We start from the raw sequence: 21,289 nt of genomic DNA on the forward strand, positions 1-21,289 counted from the left end.
AGAGGGAGACGTCTGGGTACGAGGCAGGTGTGCGTACCTTACCCTGCACCCGCATTTTCTCACCCCCCCTGACCATAAACTCATGACCACCAGCGAGAAACAAACGTGAAGAGTGGCGGGCGAATTCCGGTGGGGCATCCCTGCCTTCGGCACTTACTGATCTGACTGGAAGCTACACTGTCTGCTCATCAAGATGAAACTTTTTTTAAAAAAACAGTATGTTTTTAAAACTACAACAACATGATATTAATTTGAGGAGGACTTTTAAAACTCTTGTGACAAATACTCTGTCTGCATATGGTAGGTCTTTGAAAGGGAAATCGGGCACGGCAATGGGCTCCTGCGTGGGCTTAGTTTTCCCAACTGTATTGCACAAAGTGTAAGTAAAACTTTACTTAACAATATAGTCAGTTTGCATTAAAGTGATTTTGGTTGGTGTGGGAAAAACATTAAGGGGCCTAAGTTCGTTGCTTGTCTTGCTTCCCCTGGGTAGAGATGTTTTTCTCTCTTGCTGCTCTGGCTGCTGGATGTCAGTGTCGGCAGTCTCTGGCACCCAGGGTACATGTAGTTTGTTGCATACCTCTTCTCATAAAAATCATAGAATAAAAAACCGATGGAGAAATTCATGGTGTTGTCAAATCTTATTTTAGTTTATTTGACTGAGCCTACATGCGTGAGTCCAAATTCCAGCGGAGTTACCCCATCTCCAAACTAGCGACAACTCCAGGAGGGAGGGAGGAAGAGGAAGAGTGAAAGCTGGAAATTTCGCGGCTTTGACTTCCTTAACATTTTTATTTTTCTTCCGTCATCGTGTAGAAGTCTATAGCTTGTATGGAAGGGCCTTATGATCACCTTACGCCCGAAGTTTGTGGAAAATCGCCGCGCATTTTACCATTTGGCGCCCAGTCGGGCTGCCGTGATGTAATATGGTTGTGAACGCAATGGGATCAGAAGTCATCAAAACTGCTCGATTGGATATCAACGGTGAAAATCACGAAACACGGTTACCCTACATATGTCGTCTGTGAAAGTAGCTGTACGAGTCAGGCCGTTTGCAAGCCGTGAAAATAACCGACGCTGCCGATGTATAATTGGGATGCATGGAGCGACAACAAGTGAGTGTCGGCTCTCGTAATATTTATTTCATTCCCCTGTTAATTTTTAATTTTAAGTTTTAATTGTTCAGTGTGGAGGGGCTGGTGGCAAAACAGTTGAAAATGAAATCTTGATTATTTTATGTCTTTCCCTTACTCTCCTTCAGGATTTGAAAATAACATTTTCTAAATAGTGCGTTGGAATTGACGAATTTTACACGGTTCATTTACTGAATGCTTGTATATGGATATTAACACTTTGTTTTAAAAAAATAATCACTAGTATATTCACTGATATATTTTAACATCCGGAAGCAACACTAAAAGTGGTTTTAATTGTTTGGAAGCTTATCAATAATTAAACAATTTTAAAACTGCGAAATAATTTTTTACTTTTACCTAGACAATTTGCCGGTTTCAAAATGTATTTTCAAAGCTTTTGGTTATTTTAAAATTAATTTTGCCGTCAACCATTTCGCTTCATGCTGCTGAAATTGTAAGTTGACTAGAGTTCTGTACATTATTTATGAAGATTATCTCCAGCATGGTTACCTTGATCATGAGATAATTGAAAGGAAAAAAAATTGTAAAAAGTCACTCGATATTTTCATGTCAATGTTGTTTCATATATAAATCGTTACTTTTATTCACAAGAAAGTGAACAGTTGTTTTATCTTTTTGCATAACAAAAGTGTTTGTTTTGATTTCACTTTTATATTGATCACTGATCTGGCTGCAGCTGGGTAAACATGGGAGAAAAATTTATGTAAGATCAGCATGTTTTTTGCAAACCTACTTGACATCTAGGGGGAAGTAGAATGTATGACATTGGAAAATGAGGGGAGAGATACCCAGGGAGTACCCGGGGGGGGGGGGGGCAATTTTTGCTTTTCATGTGTCACGTCTGACCTCTTGACACCCCTACCTCACTATTAAGTCAATTCTGTGGTCAACAATAGACCCTAATGAATTATTTCATACTTTAAATCATTAATAGACCCTAACTTAGTCATGTTTGGGAAAATGTCATTGCATTTATAATTACCTTAGAAAGCCTTCTAACTAGGACACCCTAAAATGAATTGTTATTATTATTCTTACCCCGAAATTCCCAAAAATGTGGGACCCCTGTATTAGTAACTGTATTATAGTCAATCTAGTCGTAAAAATGTGACCCCATCCAGCAACACATCCATATTACTGAGAAGTACCTCCGTGGCAGAGGACAGGAGGGGTTCTACAGGTCAAATGCAAGAGCTTTGGTAGAGAGCTTCAAATGATGGGCAACTATTCAGATAAGATCAGTGGGATTCAAAACAGAGGGCATAACCAGGCTGAGTCTTCCTGCCCCTAAGTCACTGCCCCTTAGGGCTTCCAAGAAATGGTACAAATTAAACGAGACAATATTTTTGGACCTTCTGGCTAAAAAATCTTCTAGCAATACAAGCTTCTACTTTGTCTTGCAGGGTTATTAAGAATATTAAATTCTCTTACAGCTATCCTGAACCCTAGAAATCCCAGTGAAAAGCCCAAGAGCTTCACCTTTGATTATTCTTATTGGTCGCATAATGAGGTAAGGTGTGAATAGGGTAAAGTGAAGCAGGGGAAAAGTGCATGAGGATCCATATCTTGTAATCTTCTAAGCACTGAATGTTGATAAAGTCACTTTCCTGCAGCACAAATTGTCTCTTCAAGACTAAAGACACTTTATAGCAGTACAACACAAACTGTGGTACCATCAAAGGTATTTTAATTTTAATGGAAAAGGTCTAACTTCCAGTTGATGCATGTGCATCGCTCAAAAATTCCCTTGCTTATAAGCTCTCTGTTGAATGCATCGTCTTATTTTATCGCTGAGTTAGAAGGTGACTGGTGCCTGGCCTTTGCCTATAATTTTGGATGAGAGCATGAAAACTTACTTGCCTGACAGAAATATGTATTTATCCCTGAGACAGTTGAGACAGGGCTGACTTTTGAGCCCTGATTTTATACGATTGTGTTACAAGGTGTTTTATGTATCATGATCTGTTATGTTTTTTAATTTTTTGTAATAATGTTGTTTCTGTAGGATGATCCTCATTTTGCTTCACAGAAGCAGGTTTATGCAGACATTGGCAAAGAAATGTTAGAACATGCATTTGAGGGGTATGTATTATTATTTTGTACATGTAAATGTTGAAATTCAAAGTGAAACTTAGGTGTAAATTGTTTCAACCATAAGTTTAAATCTCAGTTTCTTTTGTTTCCTAACCCTAATATTACTATTCATGACCATGAATCGAGCTCCTTGCTTATGCGAAGTTATAAACTTTCCTATTAAAGTTCAAATTTTCAGTTAATTGAAATCCACTAGCTGAAATCCCTGTTGTTTTTCTTTTGTGAGTTTGTCGCTTCAAAAATATATCATATACACATTTCTTTGTTGCTTATAAACCATGTGATAATTCCCATGAATTGGAATTATGACTTTTAATACACTTTATTATCTTATTCTGTGATTAATGCATGGAAAAACATCAACTGGTATGCCAGGCAAGTGCAAATCTGTGACTACTTTCTCCGTTGACACCCTAGCAAGGGATTAGAAGGGCTCTTCTTAGCATTTTTTTTTCAGTAAAATAAAGAGAAAGAAATGTACAGTAGAATTAAAAATGTAAAATTAATAATCAACTATATTTAGATATTTCATCTCCAGACATCTCACAAGCAATATGACAAACTGTAGTCAATATTTTGCATTTTTTTGTTTTTCAGTTACAACATCTGTATCTTTGCGTATGGCCAGACAGGTTCAGGAAAGTCATACACCATGATGGGAAAACAAGAGGCTGGCCAGAAAGGAATTATACCACAAGTAAGTGGTTTGATAACTAAACAAATGCCAGGCTCTGTATGTGAAATTATATTACACCCAAGCCTCATCTTCCTTTCAAGCATGCCCTGTAGGCCCCCCCAAGATAGCAACAGGATAGAGGTGCAAGTAAAGTAGTGACCGGCTATAGATGCTCTGTCTGAACCCTACTGGGAAAGATGATGGGAGGGTTTGGTGTTACCCTCTAAGGGGTGGGGCTCAACCCCTTACCCTTTTACATGTATATACCATTTTTGACAAAGGTACCCCATGGTACCCCTTTCACATACCTACATGTAGTTTGGAAATTTTTATCCCTTTAACTGCTGTAAGTGCATTTTCTTTTAAATATGAGTAAATGACAAAACTAAAAAATTTAATTTGCCTCTTCACAGTCATAAAATCCTTCTGTTAGTGTAACCGTTTTAGGTCATTAATTTTACTGACCAAAATGACTGATTTCCCTCCAAACCCTGTCATATACTTCAACTAGTGAAATCCCTACCCAGCCGTTTCATATACCTGAGGCCTGAAAAAGGTACCCCTTTTGGGTGGAGTCTCCCCATACAGCCCATTATAGGGAGTACCCTCCCACCCATCCCACTCCTGAGGTTACCCTGTATGTTGAAACGTGATGGAAGAGGAAAATAGATCTAGGCAAAATGGGTCAATTTTGTTTGAGTGTTTTCATTGTGCCACAAGCTGTCCTTGAAGAATAATTTTTAATATTGTATGCTAAAATATAGCTTTGCGAGGATCTATTTGAAAGAATTGATGGAGAAAGTGGTGAGGAGGTGACATTATCTGCTGAGGTAAAATTAAATATTGAGTACAGTTTAATTATTGTTGGCCTTTCATCACTTGTATTGTTCACTTGGTTGAATCTGAAAATTATCTTCATTTGATTTACAGGATATTTAAACTTTTCCCTTTTTTTACATAGATTACAGGTTGTAGCTTGCTGTGTTGAAAGATCTGCATTAATGTTTTTTTAAAATTTCTGATGTTTTCATCCTACGTGTACATTGCATAATATGGAGATGCTTGATTTAAATGTGTGCTATTTAGTGTATGAAATTAATGGGGTATGCATGTAATGCATGCAAAGAGTGATGACAGAATTTCTACTTTTAAAAACTTAATTCCTAGGTAAGCTACCTTGAGATCTATTGTGAACGAGTGAGAGATTTATTGAGTCCTAGTGCTGAAAACAACTTGAGAGTCAGGTGAGGTCTATGTTCTAATGAACATTTCATCCTTAAATTATAGGATGTTTTTTACTCTTCCTTGCTATTTTGAACCTCAGAAACCTAGTGTAGCTTAGGAAATCCTAGCAAATAGATTTGTTGAAAGAATGTGCATGTACCATGACTTTTCATTTTTTGATCTGTTTTGAGCTGGGTACTTTTTTTGTTTCTGTTTTTTTAAATATTAAAGAGAACATCCAATGTTGGGTCCATATGTTGAAGACCTCACTAAACTTGCAGTAACATCTTTTGCTGACATAAATGATCTCATTGATGAAGGCAACAAAGCAAGGTATGAGATGCTGTGAATCCTGTCTTTTTGTTTCAGTCCTCATAAATTTGTTTGATGTTTATACTTTACACCTGCACTCACCAGAATTATTTGTTAATACTCTCTTCAGCTTCTGGATTCCAAAGTTTTTCCTCTATCTTATAGTTGTAGTTTTGAAAAACACTCTTTGGAACATTTGCTCTAAAAGTTTTTATTTGTTATAGCTGCATTTGGTTGATATCTTCAGAACTGTTTGCTTTTATCTTGATCAAAGGTGTATGCACTTTGATGCTCCTTTGTTCATTTTTTGTAGGACAGTGGCTGCCACAAACATGAATGAGACCAGCAGTAGATCACATGCAATATTCAGTATTGTTTTCACACAGCGAAGGTAATAATAATACATTTGTATCATTAAGACCTATTTAAGTTCTCAATTTACATTCACTCAATATTATGTGAACAACATGAGAGCATTGTAAATTACGTTTTCTGTAGAGCCTGAATTTGTCAACTGAGTGATCCAGTTGGCATGGGTTGGTGTTGAATTTTTATTTTAGGTCTTAAGCTGTTTTTTATGTCAACCCTTGCATGGATTGCTATAGGGGTTGTAGTTTCACTGTAAGACCCCACCTGCAAGCCACTTTTTTTCTTTAAGGTTACAGAACTCATATTATGAATTATATTTTATGGACACCATTAAAGTACGCATTTTGTGATGACTTCCTATCAGGCACACTACTTTTTCCTAATTGTCAGTGTGGTTTGCTGATTAGTGCATTCCCCCAGGCTGACTTACCATTAAGTCAGAAATTAAGACAAATTGTTAATGTCTTTGAAAGCCATCAGCCAATCACATCTCATTAATCTAACCATAGATATATAGGTTTTTCTCTCTACCAGCTTTCAAGTGAAAAAATAATGGTGTTTTCTTTATAGAAGTTAAATGTATTTTGGATATTAATCTTTTGTAGGCATGATTCACTATCAGAGCTTTCCTCGGCAAAGGTAAACAAAATTTTGATTAATTTTTACTGCAAAAAGTTTGGATGATATAATAATTTATTGATACATTTATTGCAGTTAGATTAACTTAGTTAAAACTAGTATGTCTCATACATTTGTTACATGATTGAGTAAACAGAATATGTCTTTCAGTGTAGTGGTGGATCCCAGAGGGGGGTGGGTGTGGGTGGGCAGGGGAACCTAATGTATTTAAAAGAAGGAAAGCTTATAACAGAACAGTGTTTAATTTTGTCCTTCTGTTCATACTTACATAATGTATTATGAAGAGAAGGACTTAGAATAGGGTTGTGGCACTGATAGCCTGGTAATTTGTAGGTGTATCATCAATGTTTTAACTTAGTCCCTTCCATGGCACTGATCTGGGGACCTTGAAAACAAAAATGGGCTTTGAAAGTCCTTAAAAGAGGAACTTTAAAACTTTACTTTATGAACTGCCTCTACACCATAAAATATGTTACATGATCTCATGAATCAAATAATGTAATGAAGTTTACTAGAAAAGAAGTTTACTAGAAAAAATATGAGTAGCAAAATTAAGAATGGGTGGACGTTTGCTTCCCCCATCAGTGTACACTGTATGAATTGACAGCTGATTGTTAGAACTAGATAGGAGAACAAGTGACCTTTTTATTAAAACCATGACAACAGATAGTTCACATTTTTGTTGTAAGGAAATTATTCGTAATAGTTTTGTTTGCTTAAAACCTGCAGGTCAGCAAGTTAAGTTTAGTAGATCTTGCTGGCAGTGAGAGAGCAGATGCCACTGGGGCTAAGGGAGACCGACTCAAGGTATGTTTGTTACAACTTTATGATTATGTATCATCATACGAGTAATTAAATCACTTCGCCAATGTGTATTAATTTGTACTTATCAACACAGTACTGTGAGTGATGTTGCAATGGACAAGAAGTGTTCCATTCAGAATAAAAATTATTGAAATACTTCTTCTTTAAGTGCGCTGTGCTCAAGCATGGTTAAATGCTAGCAAGCTTTCTTTTTTTTTTTAGGAAGGTGCAAACATTAACAAGTCACTAACAACTCTGGGGAAGGTGATATCTGCTTTAGCTGAACAGGTAATCACTTAAAAATTAAAAGAAAAAGTTTTACAAACTTAAGTTTTGAAGAAAAAGTTTATATGAAAAGTTTAACCTTGAAAAATGTCCTCTCTAAGGAACGTTTATGGTGATTCAACCTGTGTTTTTAAAAATTTTATTTCTCCAGTCTTCGCACAAGAAAAGGAGAAGATCTGATTTTATACCGTACAGAGATTCTGTCCTAACCTGGCTTCTGAAGGAAAATCTAGGTAAAGAATGGAACTCTTCTATTGTTTTTAGAGTGTCAATCGTTTATAAAAAGGCAACCGTTATATCTGTCCAACAGGTGGCAACTCAAAGACAGCCATGATTGCTGCTATAAGTCCAGCTGACATCAATTTTGAAGAAACCTTGAGCACTCTGAGGTATGAAAGAGTACATTTCTTACATGTACACAAGTTAAAGCTTCCTCTTCACTCTTGTCTCTGATCTCTTCACTGCTGATGTTAACCAATGTTTTAAGAGTCCATTGGTATTAGTGTATAGTTTGGCATTCCAGTGGGTGATATGGCAAGTCTGTTGGTTTGGAAATTTGACTACAGTCGGAAAAGGGATAGGGTAAAGAGTATCGTATCGTGTGACTAAATTGTCTCCTGTAAGAAACCAACATTGCTGACCCCACCTTGGATCTTTCCAGTGGTAGATCTATGCCTATGTATGTTTTTACGGTGTTTAGGCAGTGGTGGATGATGACTGTTCTATATACGCAGCTTAATAAAATTTAATGATAAGGAGGTGTTTACTTATCTCTGTTTGTTCATCAGATATGCTGACCGGGCAAAGCAGATTGTATGTAAAGCAGTTGTCAATGAAGATCCCAATGCCAAGGTACTTACTACCATTATAGTGAAGCAACTGTGCATTGGATATTCTGTACATGAAATCGTCTCTCTCACACGTAACATTTAAACTGATACAGATTATTAGAGAACTGAAAGAAGAAGTCTTAAAGCTGAAGGAACTGCTCATTAAGGAAGGCTACAATCCTGAGGAACTTCAATGTAAGTTGAAAATGACCCCTTTTCTGCTGGCAAGTCCATTGCACACCTTACAAGCAACGTATTGGAACTTCATACCCTGACTGCTCCACCTTGCCATTGTTTACTTCTTTTGTATTAGTAATTTAGTTAACATGACTTCTGTCAAGAGCCCATAACCAGAAGTGAGCACCTCCCGCACTAGGCCTACGTCACGGCATTTTTACTGACCGGTTTATTTTTAGATACATTCTAGAGCATTTTTTCCCAAGAAAATAGAAGCTCCGCTCCGTCTATAAACGCTTTCGAAAAAGAAGATATGAAGAAGGAAAACTAAACGTCACTGTAAGGTCAAAAATACCGATAGTTTGTGAGACTTTTCACGCCAAAATCGTTCTAAAAATACGCTGGCCGGTGAAAAAGTCATGACACGAGTACATTGTAGTTGATTGCTCAAGGTTACGGGCTCCTGCTTTTGTAAGTTGTCATTTTTTTTATTATTTTCATATCTGATAGCCGCACTGAAACAGGGCTCGATGACGTTACCTAGAAGATACAGCCAGGATTCTCAAGATGGAACCCTGGAGAGGCTGAAGGTAACATCATCATGTACCGTGCGAATGTTCTAAATGCTGAATCGTAAATGTGCCTCCGTAAAGAGGTCCTAAACTAAAAATATATTAAGAGTGCTTTCTTTTTGTGCGAAACATTCGGTAAGTTTGAACGTTTTCTGCATTATTTTCCGACGAGATAGAGAAGAAAGAGTGTTGATGTCCCAAAACCCAATTTGTGAAATCATGGGATTGGTTTGCGTATCCAGAAAGAACAAGCTGAAAAATGTTCACTTTCCAAAAATCAGCCTGTTGGTGCAAATCGGTGGGGAGATAAAAGCAACGTTATTCGCCAATGACTCCACATAAATCCTTCTAAAACTGGGCTGAAACGTTGACGTCACTATCCAGGCCAATTTTAGAAGGATTCGTATGGAGTCATCAGAGCAAACCGGTGCTTATATCTACCCACCAATTTGCACTATCAAGCGAATTTTTGGCAATGTTGCTGTTTTCATCTTGTTCTTTCTGATGTTAACGAAGTCACACTTTTTTTTCTCTATTGCTTGCTCAGTAACCTTCGAGGATAGAGCTTTTAAAAGTGTCTTTTTGATCCTGATTATAGATATCAGAAAAACTTATAGCAGAGCTCAATGAAACTTGGGAAGAAAAGCTGAAAAAAACAGAAGCCATCAAGCAGGAAAGGTCAGTAGAAGGGGTGTAAACGTTTGATGATGCATTTTCTCTAGCTTTTTCATGGAAATATTTGTGGGTTTGATCTTATTTGATTATCCCCTGAGGACACTAGCTCGTGCAAGGGTCGGTCATGTGCGTCGGAAAATTAGAATTAAACCCTGTGGATTAGACCAATCCAGGCGTGGCCCGAGTTCAATTGACCCTAGCCTGCGAGCAAGATAACTCCCTTTTTTTTGGTAGTCGCGAGAGGTCGCCCGAGAGTAGCACGCGAAGACGCGAGTGCGAGGAGCGACTACGAGGACGAGACGCGAGTGCGAAGAGTGGGGAAAGAAAGGGCGAGCTTTCCTTTTCCCCCGGCCCTCACGGGTCGCTTCGCTCGCCACAAATGGAGAGCTTGCTCACAGGCTAATTTGACTCCTAAACGATGCCATTACAAAACTGGCAACCCGTTCGTTAGTGAGCTCTTTATTCCGTTAATGACGAATGTTGCAATCGATAACACGCGTAGCTGGTCTAGTCCACCAACGCAGTATGATAGCGTTGTTTTATGCTTCAAGTGCATTCCTAAGTAATACCTTAAGGGGTAAAAATGTTTGACAACGAAAAGAAGCATGGCTGATTTTATAGTGGGGAATATAATATTTGCTGTTCGTGTTGACACTCTTTACACCACTAAAAGGTACAACGAGATTCTCCGCCCCTTTTAAACAGGAGTTCCTCCCAAGTAAATGTTGTTTATTTCCTTATTGAAATATTTTCTAACAAAAAATTGTGCAATGCTCAATTTTGTAGGGAGGCGATGTTAGCTGAAATGGGCGTGGCCATAGGTGTAGACGGTCACACAGTGGGGCTATTTCAGCCAAAAAGGGTAATAAATTATTATTGTAACTGCTACTTTTATGCATAATTATACAGTCCCACCTGTACGTAAGTGACTATGTCACGAGGATATTGCTGATTTTGGTATATTCTGTGCTGAAGTTCTTACTCAGTGCTTCAAACCCATGCTCAAAATACTCCCGTACAGTTATGAAGAAGATATCAAACATTTTTCATCAGGGAACACTAATCAGGATATTTTTTGGTGGTTCACTAAAGTGCTTTGGCATGGACAAGGGTGTATAGGACATCGATGCAAAGGAAGTCAGAATAACAAAGAAATAATAAAAAAAAATTAAACAAATGGATTCGTTTTCTTTTTTAACAGAGACCCCATTTAGTAAACTTAAATGAAGATCCTTTGATGTCTGAATGCCTTCTGTACTATATAAAGGATGGAATTACAAGGTAATGTAAGTGCAAAGTAGAAAAAAGGAGCTGACTACATAGCAAACTTATTCACCACAAAAGACTGACTTGCCGTAATTTAAAATTATACTAACGGGTTTAGTTACTAGTAATATACAGTCGAACCTCCACTAATGCATATGGCCATCCCTCCACAACGGCCACTTTTTTGGCGGACAGTCCATACATTGACTCTTGTTTAAACCTCTTTACAACGGCCACTTTCTTCTGTTTCCAAGATGGCCGTTGTGGAGACGTTCAACGGTAGAAACTGATTCCGTTGTGGCTGACTGGATCATATAAACAGTTGTTTCACGAGATTTGCTTCTTTTTTTTACAGGGTTGGCCAAGCAGCAGCAAAAAGTCATCAAGATATTCAGCTGAGTGGAGAGAACATTCTCAATGAACACTGTCTGCTAGAGCACACACCAGGCAAGTAAATGACTTTCTTCATTGCCTTCGATTCATTTAGAGTTAGAAGTGAGAAGACACAGTCACTGTAATAGATTCAGGGGTTGGGAGGGAAGGGGGGGGATCTATTGCTACCCTTACTCTGACTTCAGAGTCTTAATAACTCCTCGGCCACTACTGTAAGTTGTAAACCGCTTTGCCGTCCACATACTAATTATTTGTATTATGCGGAATGTACTTTTTTCTGGTAAGCAGTTGATCGGTCCAGTGGCCTATAGCTCGTGATAAACAACAACAAACGGAAAAAATGTTAATTCGACTACTTTTAAAGTTCTGTATCAGTACGATACTGTAGTAACCAATCATTATTTTAATGATTGATTATTACAAAAGGTCAGGAAAACGAAACTGCAGCTTTTTGGTCCTGTAAGATGGCATGAAGTGATGAAAAGAATAGGGTTATCGAAGCTTATCTTCCTGAGAAGCGAAGGAGAGAGAGAGACCAAGGATAAAATGGAAACAGACAGTGAAGAAGGTTTTGGGCTCACTGGAGAAGGCAACGGCGATGGCACAAAACTGACCGTTGTATCGCGCTGCTGTGAGAGATGCTACGCTCTGAAAGGAGGGGTAATGACGACCACGATCAGTACTGGCAACTTAACCATTCTTTTCCTTCTCCGCAGGTGTTGTCAAGATAATACCTTGTGAGAACAGCCGTACGTTTGTCAATGGAAGGCTGATTACAGAGTCTACAGTGTTACGATCAGGTGAATGCTGACAACAACAGATAACATTTATTACATGATTCATATAAGCCTAAAAACTCTTGAATTGTCTGTTGTTGTTGTAAGCCGGATCTCCGTTAGTTATGTTAAATATATTTGAAATATAGCGTACGCTGTTGTATTTTTGTGGCCAAATCAAATTGTAATGCATTCCAAAGTGGGGAGGTGCCTGAAATGACAGTTTTGATCTAGGCCCTGTCCGCACTAATGCGTTTTCGTGTGAAAACGCATACATTTCGATGCGTTTAGCCCTTCGGTCCACACTAATACGCTGAGGGTTTTGATCGAAAACGCATCGATTTGAAAACGCTCTTGAAAGTTGATCAAAACGAATACGCATACATGTCCTATTAGTTTGAACGGTCCAAAACGCATCAAAATGAAAACGTTGACCGAAAATATCGCAGGCGCGTGTGTTTGTAGCGGGCGCCTAGTGTTCAACTTACGTCACAACGTGCAATTCTATCGTTTTCGAACATTTTAGTCTGGACATTTGAGAACGCATCAAAACGGTAGTGTGGACGCGAATCGATCGATGCGTTTTCTATGGCAACGAAAACGTATACTTTTGGAAACGCATTAGTGTTGACAGGGCCCAAGGTTGTTAGTATTGACCTAAGCAATCTATTCTCTCTTTAATTGATCAGTCTTGCTACTTCCATCATAGTTTCAGGTTTCATCAGCTTGAGCAACCCACCCCCCCCCCCCCCCCCCACTTACCACCTCTCCCTGTAGGTCGCACTCGCCTAATTTGCAATTATTCTACTTCAGTCTTCTACCCAGAACCCACTGACGAATGCTCGGAGATCTGCATAACCTTTGTTTTTCATTTCGCCTGGGTATTACAGCCGTCCCAAGAGAAATTAAAAACAATGCTTGCGCGAAATTTTGGGGGGCAAATAAGGTGCATTATGGGAAATGCGGAAGTGGCGTATATTTATTGTTATTATTATTTTTTTTATATTTCAGGGTCGCGGATAATTCTGGGAAACAATCACGTGTTCAGATTTAATTTCCCTGATCAAGGTAGGGTGCAGTGTACCTTGCAGTACATTTTAAGACGATAACTGTGACCGTGCAGACAATATTTATGTCGTGAAATAACAGCGTTATCACCCTTATCATTACTTACGTTCTAAGCGTGGCATTGTGCGACAAATGGCGAAACGCACCGTCTGCTAGGTCAGCCAACAAGGTTGCCGTTTGCTTGCAGTGGAAGCGGCTACTTGCGGATGCCAGGTTTACGTAGTTAATCGAAGAAACAAAATTTTAATTATTCATTTTTATTTTTAGCCCGTGAAGAAAGAATTCGCCAATCACGTGGAAATCTTCTGGAAGATATAAATGGTATGTTTTTTTTCCAGTCAATTGAAACGTTACGGTGATAGAAAATGATCGTTGCTAGATCTACGACGGTTTCCGCTTGTTTTCTTTTAGCTTCTTTTATTATGCAAATTAAATGGGAAGCTTGTTTAGGCAAGCACATAAATTATGTTAAAGAAGAGCTATGTATTTAACCTTGCTGTCATAATTTGATCGAGTTAAACCTACAGAAAAAAAACGTTTGTGTCTTTGTTGTACAAGTTTAATGTAAAATAACCTTTTTGCAAGAAATGTTGCTAGTAGACTTAATTAATTCAAGCATAGTCGCACAGATCTCCTTAGTTTTTGCCAGTGTGTCACTGCATGAGTGCGTGCGTACTTTCATGATTTCACAAACCGCTGTAGTAAGTTTGTCATGTCCGTGTTTGCCAACTGTCTCAGTCAGCAATAGACATTTGAACCCTATGACGATTGACTTGAATTTTACGTTTGTGTCTCCATAACACATTGGCACTTTGGCACGTGGTAAAATAGACACGAAGCCTAATCTCCTCGTTAAACGAACGCCCTTAGCTGTTTTAGAAAATCTGAACAGAAGCACGTCAAAGAGTGAATGGTGAGTTCCTAGGTTACAGGGTTCCAGTGAAGAGTCTGGATGGTGGATGACATGTTTTGTGTTTATAAACGTGGCCTTTACTTTGGCGAGCACAATTGGCAGTATTCTGGAATAATGAGAAGTGAAATTCCACCGCTGTCGAACGCGTTACGAGTTATTGTTTTACTGTAAGAAGATTTTGTTGACTGTGAAGTGGAAGAATGTGTAAGGATGCATATAAAATAGCTAGTTAATGTAAATAAGATTTCTCTTGTCTTAGATAAGGATAGGGAGTTAAGCCTGGCGTTTGGTTCTAAATACTCCTTGTAAAATTAAAATTGTTCCGACTGAAGGCGCTGTCAAGACTAAACGGTTTTGGTGAAGTTCCAAAGACATCAGCAAATCAAAACAGCGTCTTGGTAAAGTATCAAACTTTGAACGTCAAAAATGATCGCTAGTGGCCTTGAAGTACTTTGCTTTGCGTTTTTCAATTTCTCTCGCTTGTGTTCTCTTGACAAATGCTGGGAAAAAATCCGCTTCAGTTTTAGGCGGAACTGTAACTGTAACAGCGGAAACCATGTCTGGCATACAACGCCTAGATGTGTGAATCATTCCAGTGTGGCTTCAAAATCCCTGTCAGAATAGGATCTGCAAAAGAAGCGATTTTTTTTCTGAAAAAGAGCGATCGAAAGCTCTCTTATGGTTTGCTAATGTTTGCTTATTCCGCAGGAAAAAGTGACGCTAAAAGTGAAGAACCCGTTGATTGGTCATTTGCTGTGTTGGAATTGTTGAGAGAACAAGGCTGGGATGTAAAGGAAATGAATGACAGGTACAAACGAGTCATTTACCGAGATCCAAACTTAGCTGAACCCTGAAAGGAAAATAAGAAATTAGTGAAATTATCAGCATCATCATTATTATCATCATCGTCGTCGTCATCATCATCATCACCACCACCACCACCATAATATGTGAAATATCTTATGAAAAGAGAAAACATTTCGACCGACATGTGCGGGATTACTTCATCAGGGACCCTGAAAACTGCAAAAAATATTACGCGGCATTCACCTACCTTTCTACCCTAGCAAGTGAATGATTAATTAAGCAACATGTAGCCATCGCTTCGACTTGAGGTTTTTTTGCCATTTTTTTTCCAATAGAGTTCTTGAGCTAGAAGAGCAAATAAAAAAGGAAAAAGATCAAGCGGATTTGCTCCTCGAACAGCAAAGACTGGTACGTAACTCTTGGGCGTCAAAGCGTGGGCCTAGATAGGGTGCTTTGAATTACACCCCAAGTAAAGCCAAGTGACTTCTGATAAATTGAAGATTCTCCTTCCAGTTTGCCCCGTATATGCTTGTAAATAAAAGGGAGAATTTCATATAACATCAGCAGTCTCTTAGCGCCTTATTCCATGCACCCTTTCATTATTTATCTTATTATTTACTTTAAGTACGATCAGTTCGTTAGATTATCTACATCAGCTTTTATTGAAAAAGAAGACAGCCATCACCCGAAACCCAATTTAATAGTCTTGGTTACGTACACCGTGGAAAAATCAATTTCCCGTGACATTCTCCGGCGGTACATTTATGGTAGCATTGTACACATCAAGATAACGGTAGTTAAACAGAATCTCGGAGCCAGTACAATCCAACCTTTCAGATATTCTTAAGCGTTTCCACTTTACTATTAAAAAAAGTAGCTGAAGTGAAGTCATCATATTGATGAGCTGATGACCACAACTGAACTGTTTGTTTTATTTAGACCTACGAGTCCAGATTACAAGAATTGCAACGACAGGTAATTTAGATAGAGAACCAAGAACTACAGACACGTTTTTACGTTAACGTTCCTTTTGATGATCCAATATGGATTTTATGTATTCTAAGAATTAATTCAGCTGTTGTAAAGAACAATTTATCAATTCAGAGGTTTTAGCATAAGTTAAGTTGAGGTTTAAAGCGGTGCTACACTACACTATATCCACGATCTTACGGAACACGCTTTTAACAGACCAATGTACAGTTAAATGCTAAGTATCCTAGCCTTTGAGTGGATGCGAGGCTGTGGGTGACATTGTTTTGATAGCCACCTCAGGGCCATCCGTATGCATAAGAATGTGATTAACCCTTGAAGATGTTTAAGATAAGTCCGGTGAGGTTTCTATCAAAAAAGGTCATCACTACCCTTGCTTCCACTCAACCCCAGAATACTCAGTACACACTGATGCAACTCCCCAATACAACACACAATACAACAATTTATTTTTGCAACTATTTCTACACACACAGTCGTTGTTAGATCTAGAAGTGTTAGTCCATAAATTTTATTGCGCTGCTTCTAGCATTGTCGCTCTGTGTAACGCTTAATTATCCATCGTCATCTTTCTTAAACTAGAGAATTTAATTTTTACTATGGAGCTGCCACACATACAGTTAAACCCCGAGACCTAAGAACCTGTTTTTTTTCAAGTTAGCCTAAACAGGTTCTTATGCAAATGGTAGTTAGCACAAGTTTAGGCTATTTAGGTTCACAAGTTTAGGCTATTTAGGTTCTTAAATAGGTTCTTTTTTACTGAAGAACAAATATATATATTATTGAAGAGTCAATACTAATAATTCTGGCTCATATAATTTGTACACTGTTCGTTGTAAATCATTTTTTTTTAATTTTAAACATTGGCATTTACATTGCAGTTGAAGTGATAAGGCACCTATGTGTCCAAAGAGGATTCTGAATGTTGACTCTGAATTCAGCATTTCTTCATAGATTTTAGAAAATAAGAACCTCTTTCAAATCTTGGGCTAAACAGGTTCTTACAATGTATATAGAGGGGGCTTAACTGGAAAATGTTAGCCTACCGGGTTCTTAAATTCCAGGTTCTTAGTTGCGGGGTTTTACTGTATAGGGAGTAAGAAATATTTTGAAACAATGAGTGTATTCAGATGTAAACTAAAATATACTGCATCTTATATTATGATAATTCATAACAAAATTTGATAATGTGTTTAAATGTCGTGGATTTGGCGCCCTTTTCGAGAAAACGTTTCCTAACTTTCTAAGTTTGTCGTTCGTAATCCATGGTAATCTCTTCTGTTCTAAACCATCCTGTTACGTCAGTGATAATTTTCTGTTTTACCAAACTAATATTTTTAGGTTTCCTTCACTTTCAAAATTGAAAAATGATGACATAAATTATCCTGACTGACTGCTCCTTAACAATTTTAAGAGACAAACTAATCTGAAATTCTTCATGCTAATACGCCAAACAAAACAATAACAACATGAATATTTTAAACAATAACGATACCTGAAGAATAATATCAACTATGAAAGCATGCATTTTTTTTTTTTTTTTCGTAACTTCTCTTTTTCATCCTTTAGAATATTTCGCAGCATGGTTCTTCGCGAAAAAAGAAAAAATTGTTGATCTTTCCGCAAACGAAAACAGCTCAAATTCATTTTCCGCCCAAGGATTCCCGCCGTTCTCATCACGGGCGGGCGTCAGTTACTGAAGGCGTCTTGAAGGTATTGTTGTAGCCTGCTGTTCAGGCGCATTTCTGGGCAGGCCGCGCAAGCACTGGAACGCGTTTTGGCTACACGGCTTTGCAGGAAAATAAAGGCTCCATGGCCCTTCCCCGGCCCCCTTCTCCGTATATCTCTCCCTTTGCTCCTTCATCTTTACGCTTACCCTATTGACTTCACTTTCTGCTGTTCTCAAGCTTCTTCTTTCAAAATCGAACATGGCGGCCACACAGAGAGAACACTGGTTGAGCGCTTAATACTTTCCCGAAAGCTGATACATCTGCATTTCGGGTTAGTGTTGTTCAGCCAAAAACACGTCGACGACGGAACCATTCTAATTTTTTTAGCTTGTCTTAATATCTGGAAGACAACAATCTTCATGACATTGCTTTTTAAGTTAAACTTTTCTGTCGTAAAAGCTCATCGAAAAAAAGCTTTTCAACCCTTAACAAGGGCAACAGTTTGGAACGAAGTAAATTTGATGAAGTTTTAATGACCATCAAGTTGTTAAATAAAGCTGCCTAATGCGCTGTAAATAAACAGTAATTGTACACTATAAATTGTTCAATAAATATGGGAAACAGCTTTTATATAAAGCTCCTCAAAGTCTTAGGGAGACTAACTAAAATGATACCTAACCTTTAATAAGACATTCCAGAAGCTTGCATGCTTCTGGACATTCTTAAACGTGATTTCTCTAAGCCAGAACTGGAAGTAACCACATTTTTTGTTAAGTAGCTGACCTAGATGTGACAAATCTCAACTCTAATCTTTAAACTTCACTAATCATGTGTACTTTGTAATGTTTTTAAAAATTTTGAACATATTGGTTTAAGTTAAGGGTTTTATAAAGATTGCTGATTTTATGGTTTCTTACAAGAACTCTTTCACTTCGCTGAATAGGAACAGCTATGTGGGATATCATGTGTAGCATAAGTCGTTCTAGGCTCTTATAGTCGTCGCCAGTGTAGACTACGAGTAGTCTCCATTTTTCCACTGGGATAGTAGAGCGAGCGAAACGCGAGCGCGCGTGAAAATCACCTCACTCGAGAAAGGCGAGACGCGGTGGTAAGAAACGTCTCGCCTTTCTCGCGTGGGGTGATTTTCACGCGCGTTCGCGTTTCGCTTGGTCTACTATCCCTGAGGAAAAATGGAGACTACTCGTAGTCTATCGCAAGTGCGAACAAAAAGGAAAACAAAAAATAGCAACAACAAAAACAACGATCCAACGCGAGAATACAAGGACGACGATTGCCCGAGAGCCTGTTACAAATTACACTGTCAACTTTCTGTTTTCCCTCCAATTTTGCATAAACGATTGTTTGGAATCCTTCTGGGAGTACTTCATATTCTCAAGAGCATTTGAAAACAGTCATTTGACGTTTCTGGCAAACTGCCCACCTATGTCCTCTCCTAAGACAACATTTTGCTCTAAGTGAGAAGTAAGTGTTAATGTCAGCTTAGGGGAGGGGTAGGTGGGCAGTTTTTCAGAAACGCTAATGATCCGTCAATACACATAATTATGCGAAATAAGACATTTGTGTATACGGAAAAGTTGATGGGAATTAGTTTCAAACAGCTGCTTTAGGTAATGTAAGTAGTTGTGCATACGTGTCATTTTCGTTACCCTTTAGATGTGGTAATTCTTAGGTCACTTCGTGTGGAACTTTTATTGTAAGGTTTATTTCATGTTATTGGTTAGATGGACCTCTCATCCGTTCAGTCCAGTGAATCTGTGGATAGTGATATTGATGTGGAAAGTTTTGACAGTAAGTGACATATATTTCTCTTGTTCTAGCGCTCAATTACATGATACGGCAGATGTAGTGCAGAAAACTCATTTTCATACGCTCCAGAATTGACTCTAAACAAAAAAAGACATGGCTGACATGTCGAAAAGACAACTTGGCCGAGCGGTTAATCTGGCGGCCGTCCTGAGCCCATAAGGGGAAAGGATAATTTTAAAAGTCTTCAGTACTCTTCACTTTTATCACAACAAAACGAGGGCTTCTATATGTAACTCTGAATACGTGAAAACTTTTTTTGTGCGCAGTTATTCACAATAACAATTTTTTTCTTGCCTCGTAAAAGCTGGTGGACGCTACGTTTGTCACGTCCGATTGAATTATTCTGTTCTATTTTTTCAGGCGAGAGTCCGCTGACTGAGAGTGAGCTCAATCTTGCTGAACTGGTGGTCGACAAATGGAAGTGTTACCAGTACACTTCACTTAGGGTTAGTTCCATAACATTGACATTTTTCACAAAGTGTTGATCACAACAACGTATTTTACTACTCACGCATCATTAAATGGTCGGAGTATAGATAACAAAGATACTGCCTACGTGACAGGGAAGAGCTAATTTAAAACAAGATTTTCCTTTCGAAACTGCTAGCGTAATTGGCCATTGATTGCCAATTTACAAAGTTGTACCCTCCCGGCTTTATTGAAGTGAGGCAAAATGTGTAACCTTAAATGCAAATATTACGATGGTTACCCTCATTTTTCTATAAGAATACATTTTATAAGAATATCAAGGCTAAAATTTGAGAAATTTTAAGAATGTTTTAAGAATAAACCCGAGGCTGAGAGTTTAAAAAGGACTCTATTTTGAGTGTTGAAAATCTTTAAATACAGTACAATATGTTTTTGACTTAACCAGAGAAGATTATTGCTTTCACTATTACAAGGCAAGAACCCTGGTAATTGAAACCGCAATACATTCTAAAGCGGAAATGCCATAAGCTACGATTTATTACTAAGAATAATTCAAGAGTATTTTCAGCCTAAAATCGACAGAAAATAAGAATATTCAGCCTGGGTTGGAAAAACAAGATTCTTCTCTAAAAACAAAGAGTGCATTGGTAATTGGCCGCTGAATCAGAAACGTACCTTTTGGTTGTTTGATGACTGTGAGTTCTGTTGCTGAAACGCTCTCGCCAGAATTTTTGCGGTGTTTACTGTCAATTCATTTGGGATGAAATTTAGTTTGGCTTAACCATGCTGGTTTTTAAGGTTTCTTTGGTTTGATTTTGATTCATCAGGATGACTTGTTGAGCCATGCTGTCTTGCTGAAAGAAGCCAATGCCATAAGTGTAGAATTAAGAAAAAAGGTAGAGTATTAGAGAAATAGCGAGTGTTGCTAATGAACACGTGATATAGTGTATTGAAGATGTAGCAGTTTTGCTGTTTCTTGGAACGCCCTATTAGAAATGATAAGGGGAATGGAGCCGAAATGTTTCTTGTCATTAGAGAGTTAACGCTTCTCGCACACAGCAAACGGCAAACGTCTGATTGAAGTAGAGAATTTCTCAAAATAGAAATTGAACGGATAAAAACAGCTCAAAACAATTCTTATGGATAAAAATTGCGTGAAACTGCTAATTTATGTGTTGAAATAATGACCAGTAAACGACAAGTAAAGGGTAAACTTGGTCACGTGGTACAAATTCGCGTTTGCCGTTTGACGTAAACGTGATGCTTAACCTCTCTCTTGTTTCTTGGATCGTTACTGGACACGTGCCGGACAGCTATTGGTCATTGTCCCTAGTAA

The 21,289-nt window shown here is 38.2% G+C and overlaps 1 protein-coding gene across 1 annotated transcript in view; it reads left to right on the forward strand.

The window, feature by feature from the left end:
* The first annotated feature begins 721 nt into the window (after nucleotides 1-721).
* Nucleotides 722-21,289, forward strand: part of LOC140938307 (kinesin-like protein unc-104) — a 40,122-nt gene continuing 19,554 nt past the window's right edge. The window contains exons 1-29 of the mRNA XM_073387802.1: nucleotides 722-1,115; nucleotides 2,591-2,667; nucleotides 3,163-3,239; nucleotides 3,849-3,948; nucleotides 4,692-4,757; nucleotides 5,095-5,171; nucleotides 5,383-5,484; nucleotides 5,777-5,854; nucleotides 6,438-6,471; nucleotides 7,201-7,278; nucleotides 7,498-7,563; nucleotides 7,712-7,793; nucleotides 7,871-7,949; nucleotides 8,349-8,412; nucleotides 8,504-8,585; nucleotides 9,078-9,157; nucleotides 9,738-9,817; nucleotides 10,601-10,676; nucleotides 11,016-11,095; nucleotides 11,436-11,527; nucleotides 12,190-12,273; nucleotides 13,261-13,317; nucleotides 13,585-13,638; nucleotides 14,939-15,038; nucleotides 15,373-15,445; nucleotides 15,977-16,012; nucleotides 19,440-19,506; nucleotides 19,885-19,970; nucleotides 20,781-20,849. Coding sequence (XP_073243903.1) covers nucleotides 1,016-1,115; nucleotides 2,591-2,667; nucleotides 3,163-3,239; nucleotides 3,849-3,948; nucleotides 4,692-4,757; nucleotides 5,095-5,171; nucleotides 5,383-5,484; nucleotides 5,777-5,854; nucleotides 6,438-6,471; nucleotides 7,201-7,278; nucleotides 7,498-7,563; nucleotides 7,712-7,793; nucleotides 7,871-7,949; nucleotides 8,349-8,412; nucleotides 8,504-8,585; nucleotides 9,078-9,157; nucleotides 9,738-9,817; nucleotides 10,601-10,676; nucleotides 11,016-11,095; nucleotides 11,436-11,527; nucleotides 12,190-12,273; nucleotides 13,261-13,317; nucleotides 13,585-13,638; nucleotides 14,939-15,038; nucleotides 15,373-15,445; nucleotides 15,977-16,012; nucleotides 19,440-19,506; nucleotides 19,885-19,970; nucleotides 20,781-20,849 — 2,196 coding nt within the window. The 5' untranslated portion in view covers nucleotides 722-1,015. The remainder of the gene's footprint in view (nucleotides 1,116-2,590; nucleotides 2,668-3,162; nucleotides 3,240-3,848; nucleotides 3,949-4,691; nucleotides 4,758-5,094; nucleotides 5,172-5,382; nucleotides 5,485-5,776; nucleotides 5,855-6,437; nucleotides 6,472-7,200; nucleotides 7,279-7,497; nucleotides 7,564-7,711; nucleotides 7,794-7,870; nucleotides 7,950-8,348; nucleotides 8,413-8,503; nucleotides 8,586-9,077; nucleotides 9,158-9,737; nucleotides 9,818-10,600; nucleotides 10,677-11,015; nucleotides 11,096-11,435; nucleotides 11,528-12,189; nucleotides 12,274-13,260; nucleotides 13,318-13,584; nucleotides 13,639-14,938; nucleotides 15,039-15,372; nucleotides 15,446-15,976; nucleotides 16,013-19,439; nucleotides 19,507-19,884; nucleotides 19,971-20,780; nucleotides 20,850-21,289) is intronic.

Source organism: Porites lutea, chromosome 5, assembly GCF_958299795.1.
Source record: "Porites lutea chromosome 5, jaPorLute2.1, whole genome shotgun sequence".
In the NCBI taxonomy this organism is placed as follows: Eukaryota; Metazoa; Cnidaria; class Anthozoa; order Scleractinia; family Poritidae; genus Porites; species Porites lutea.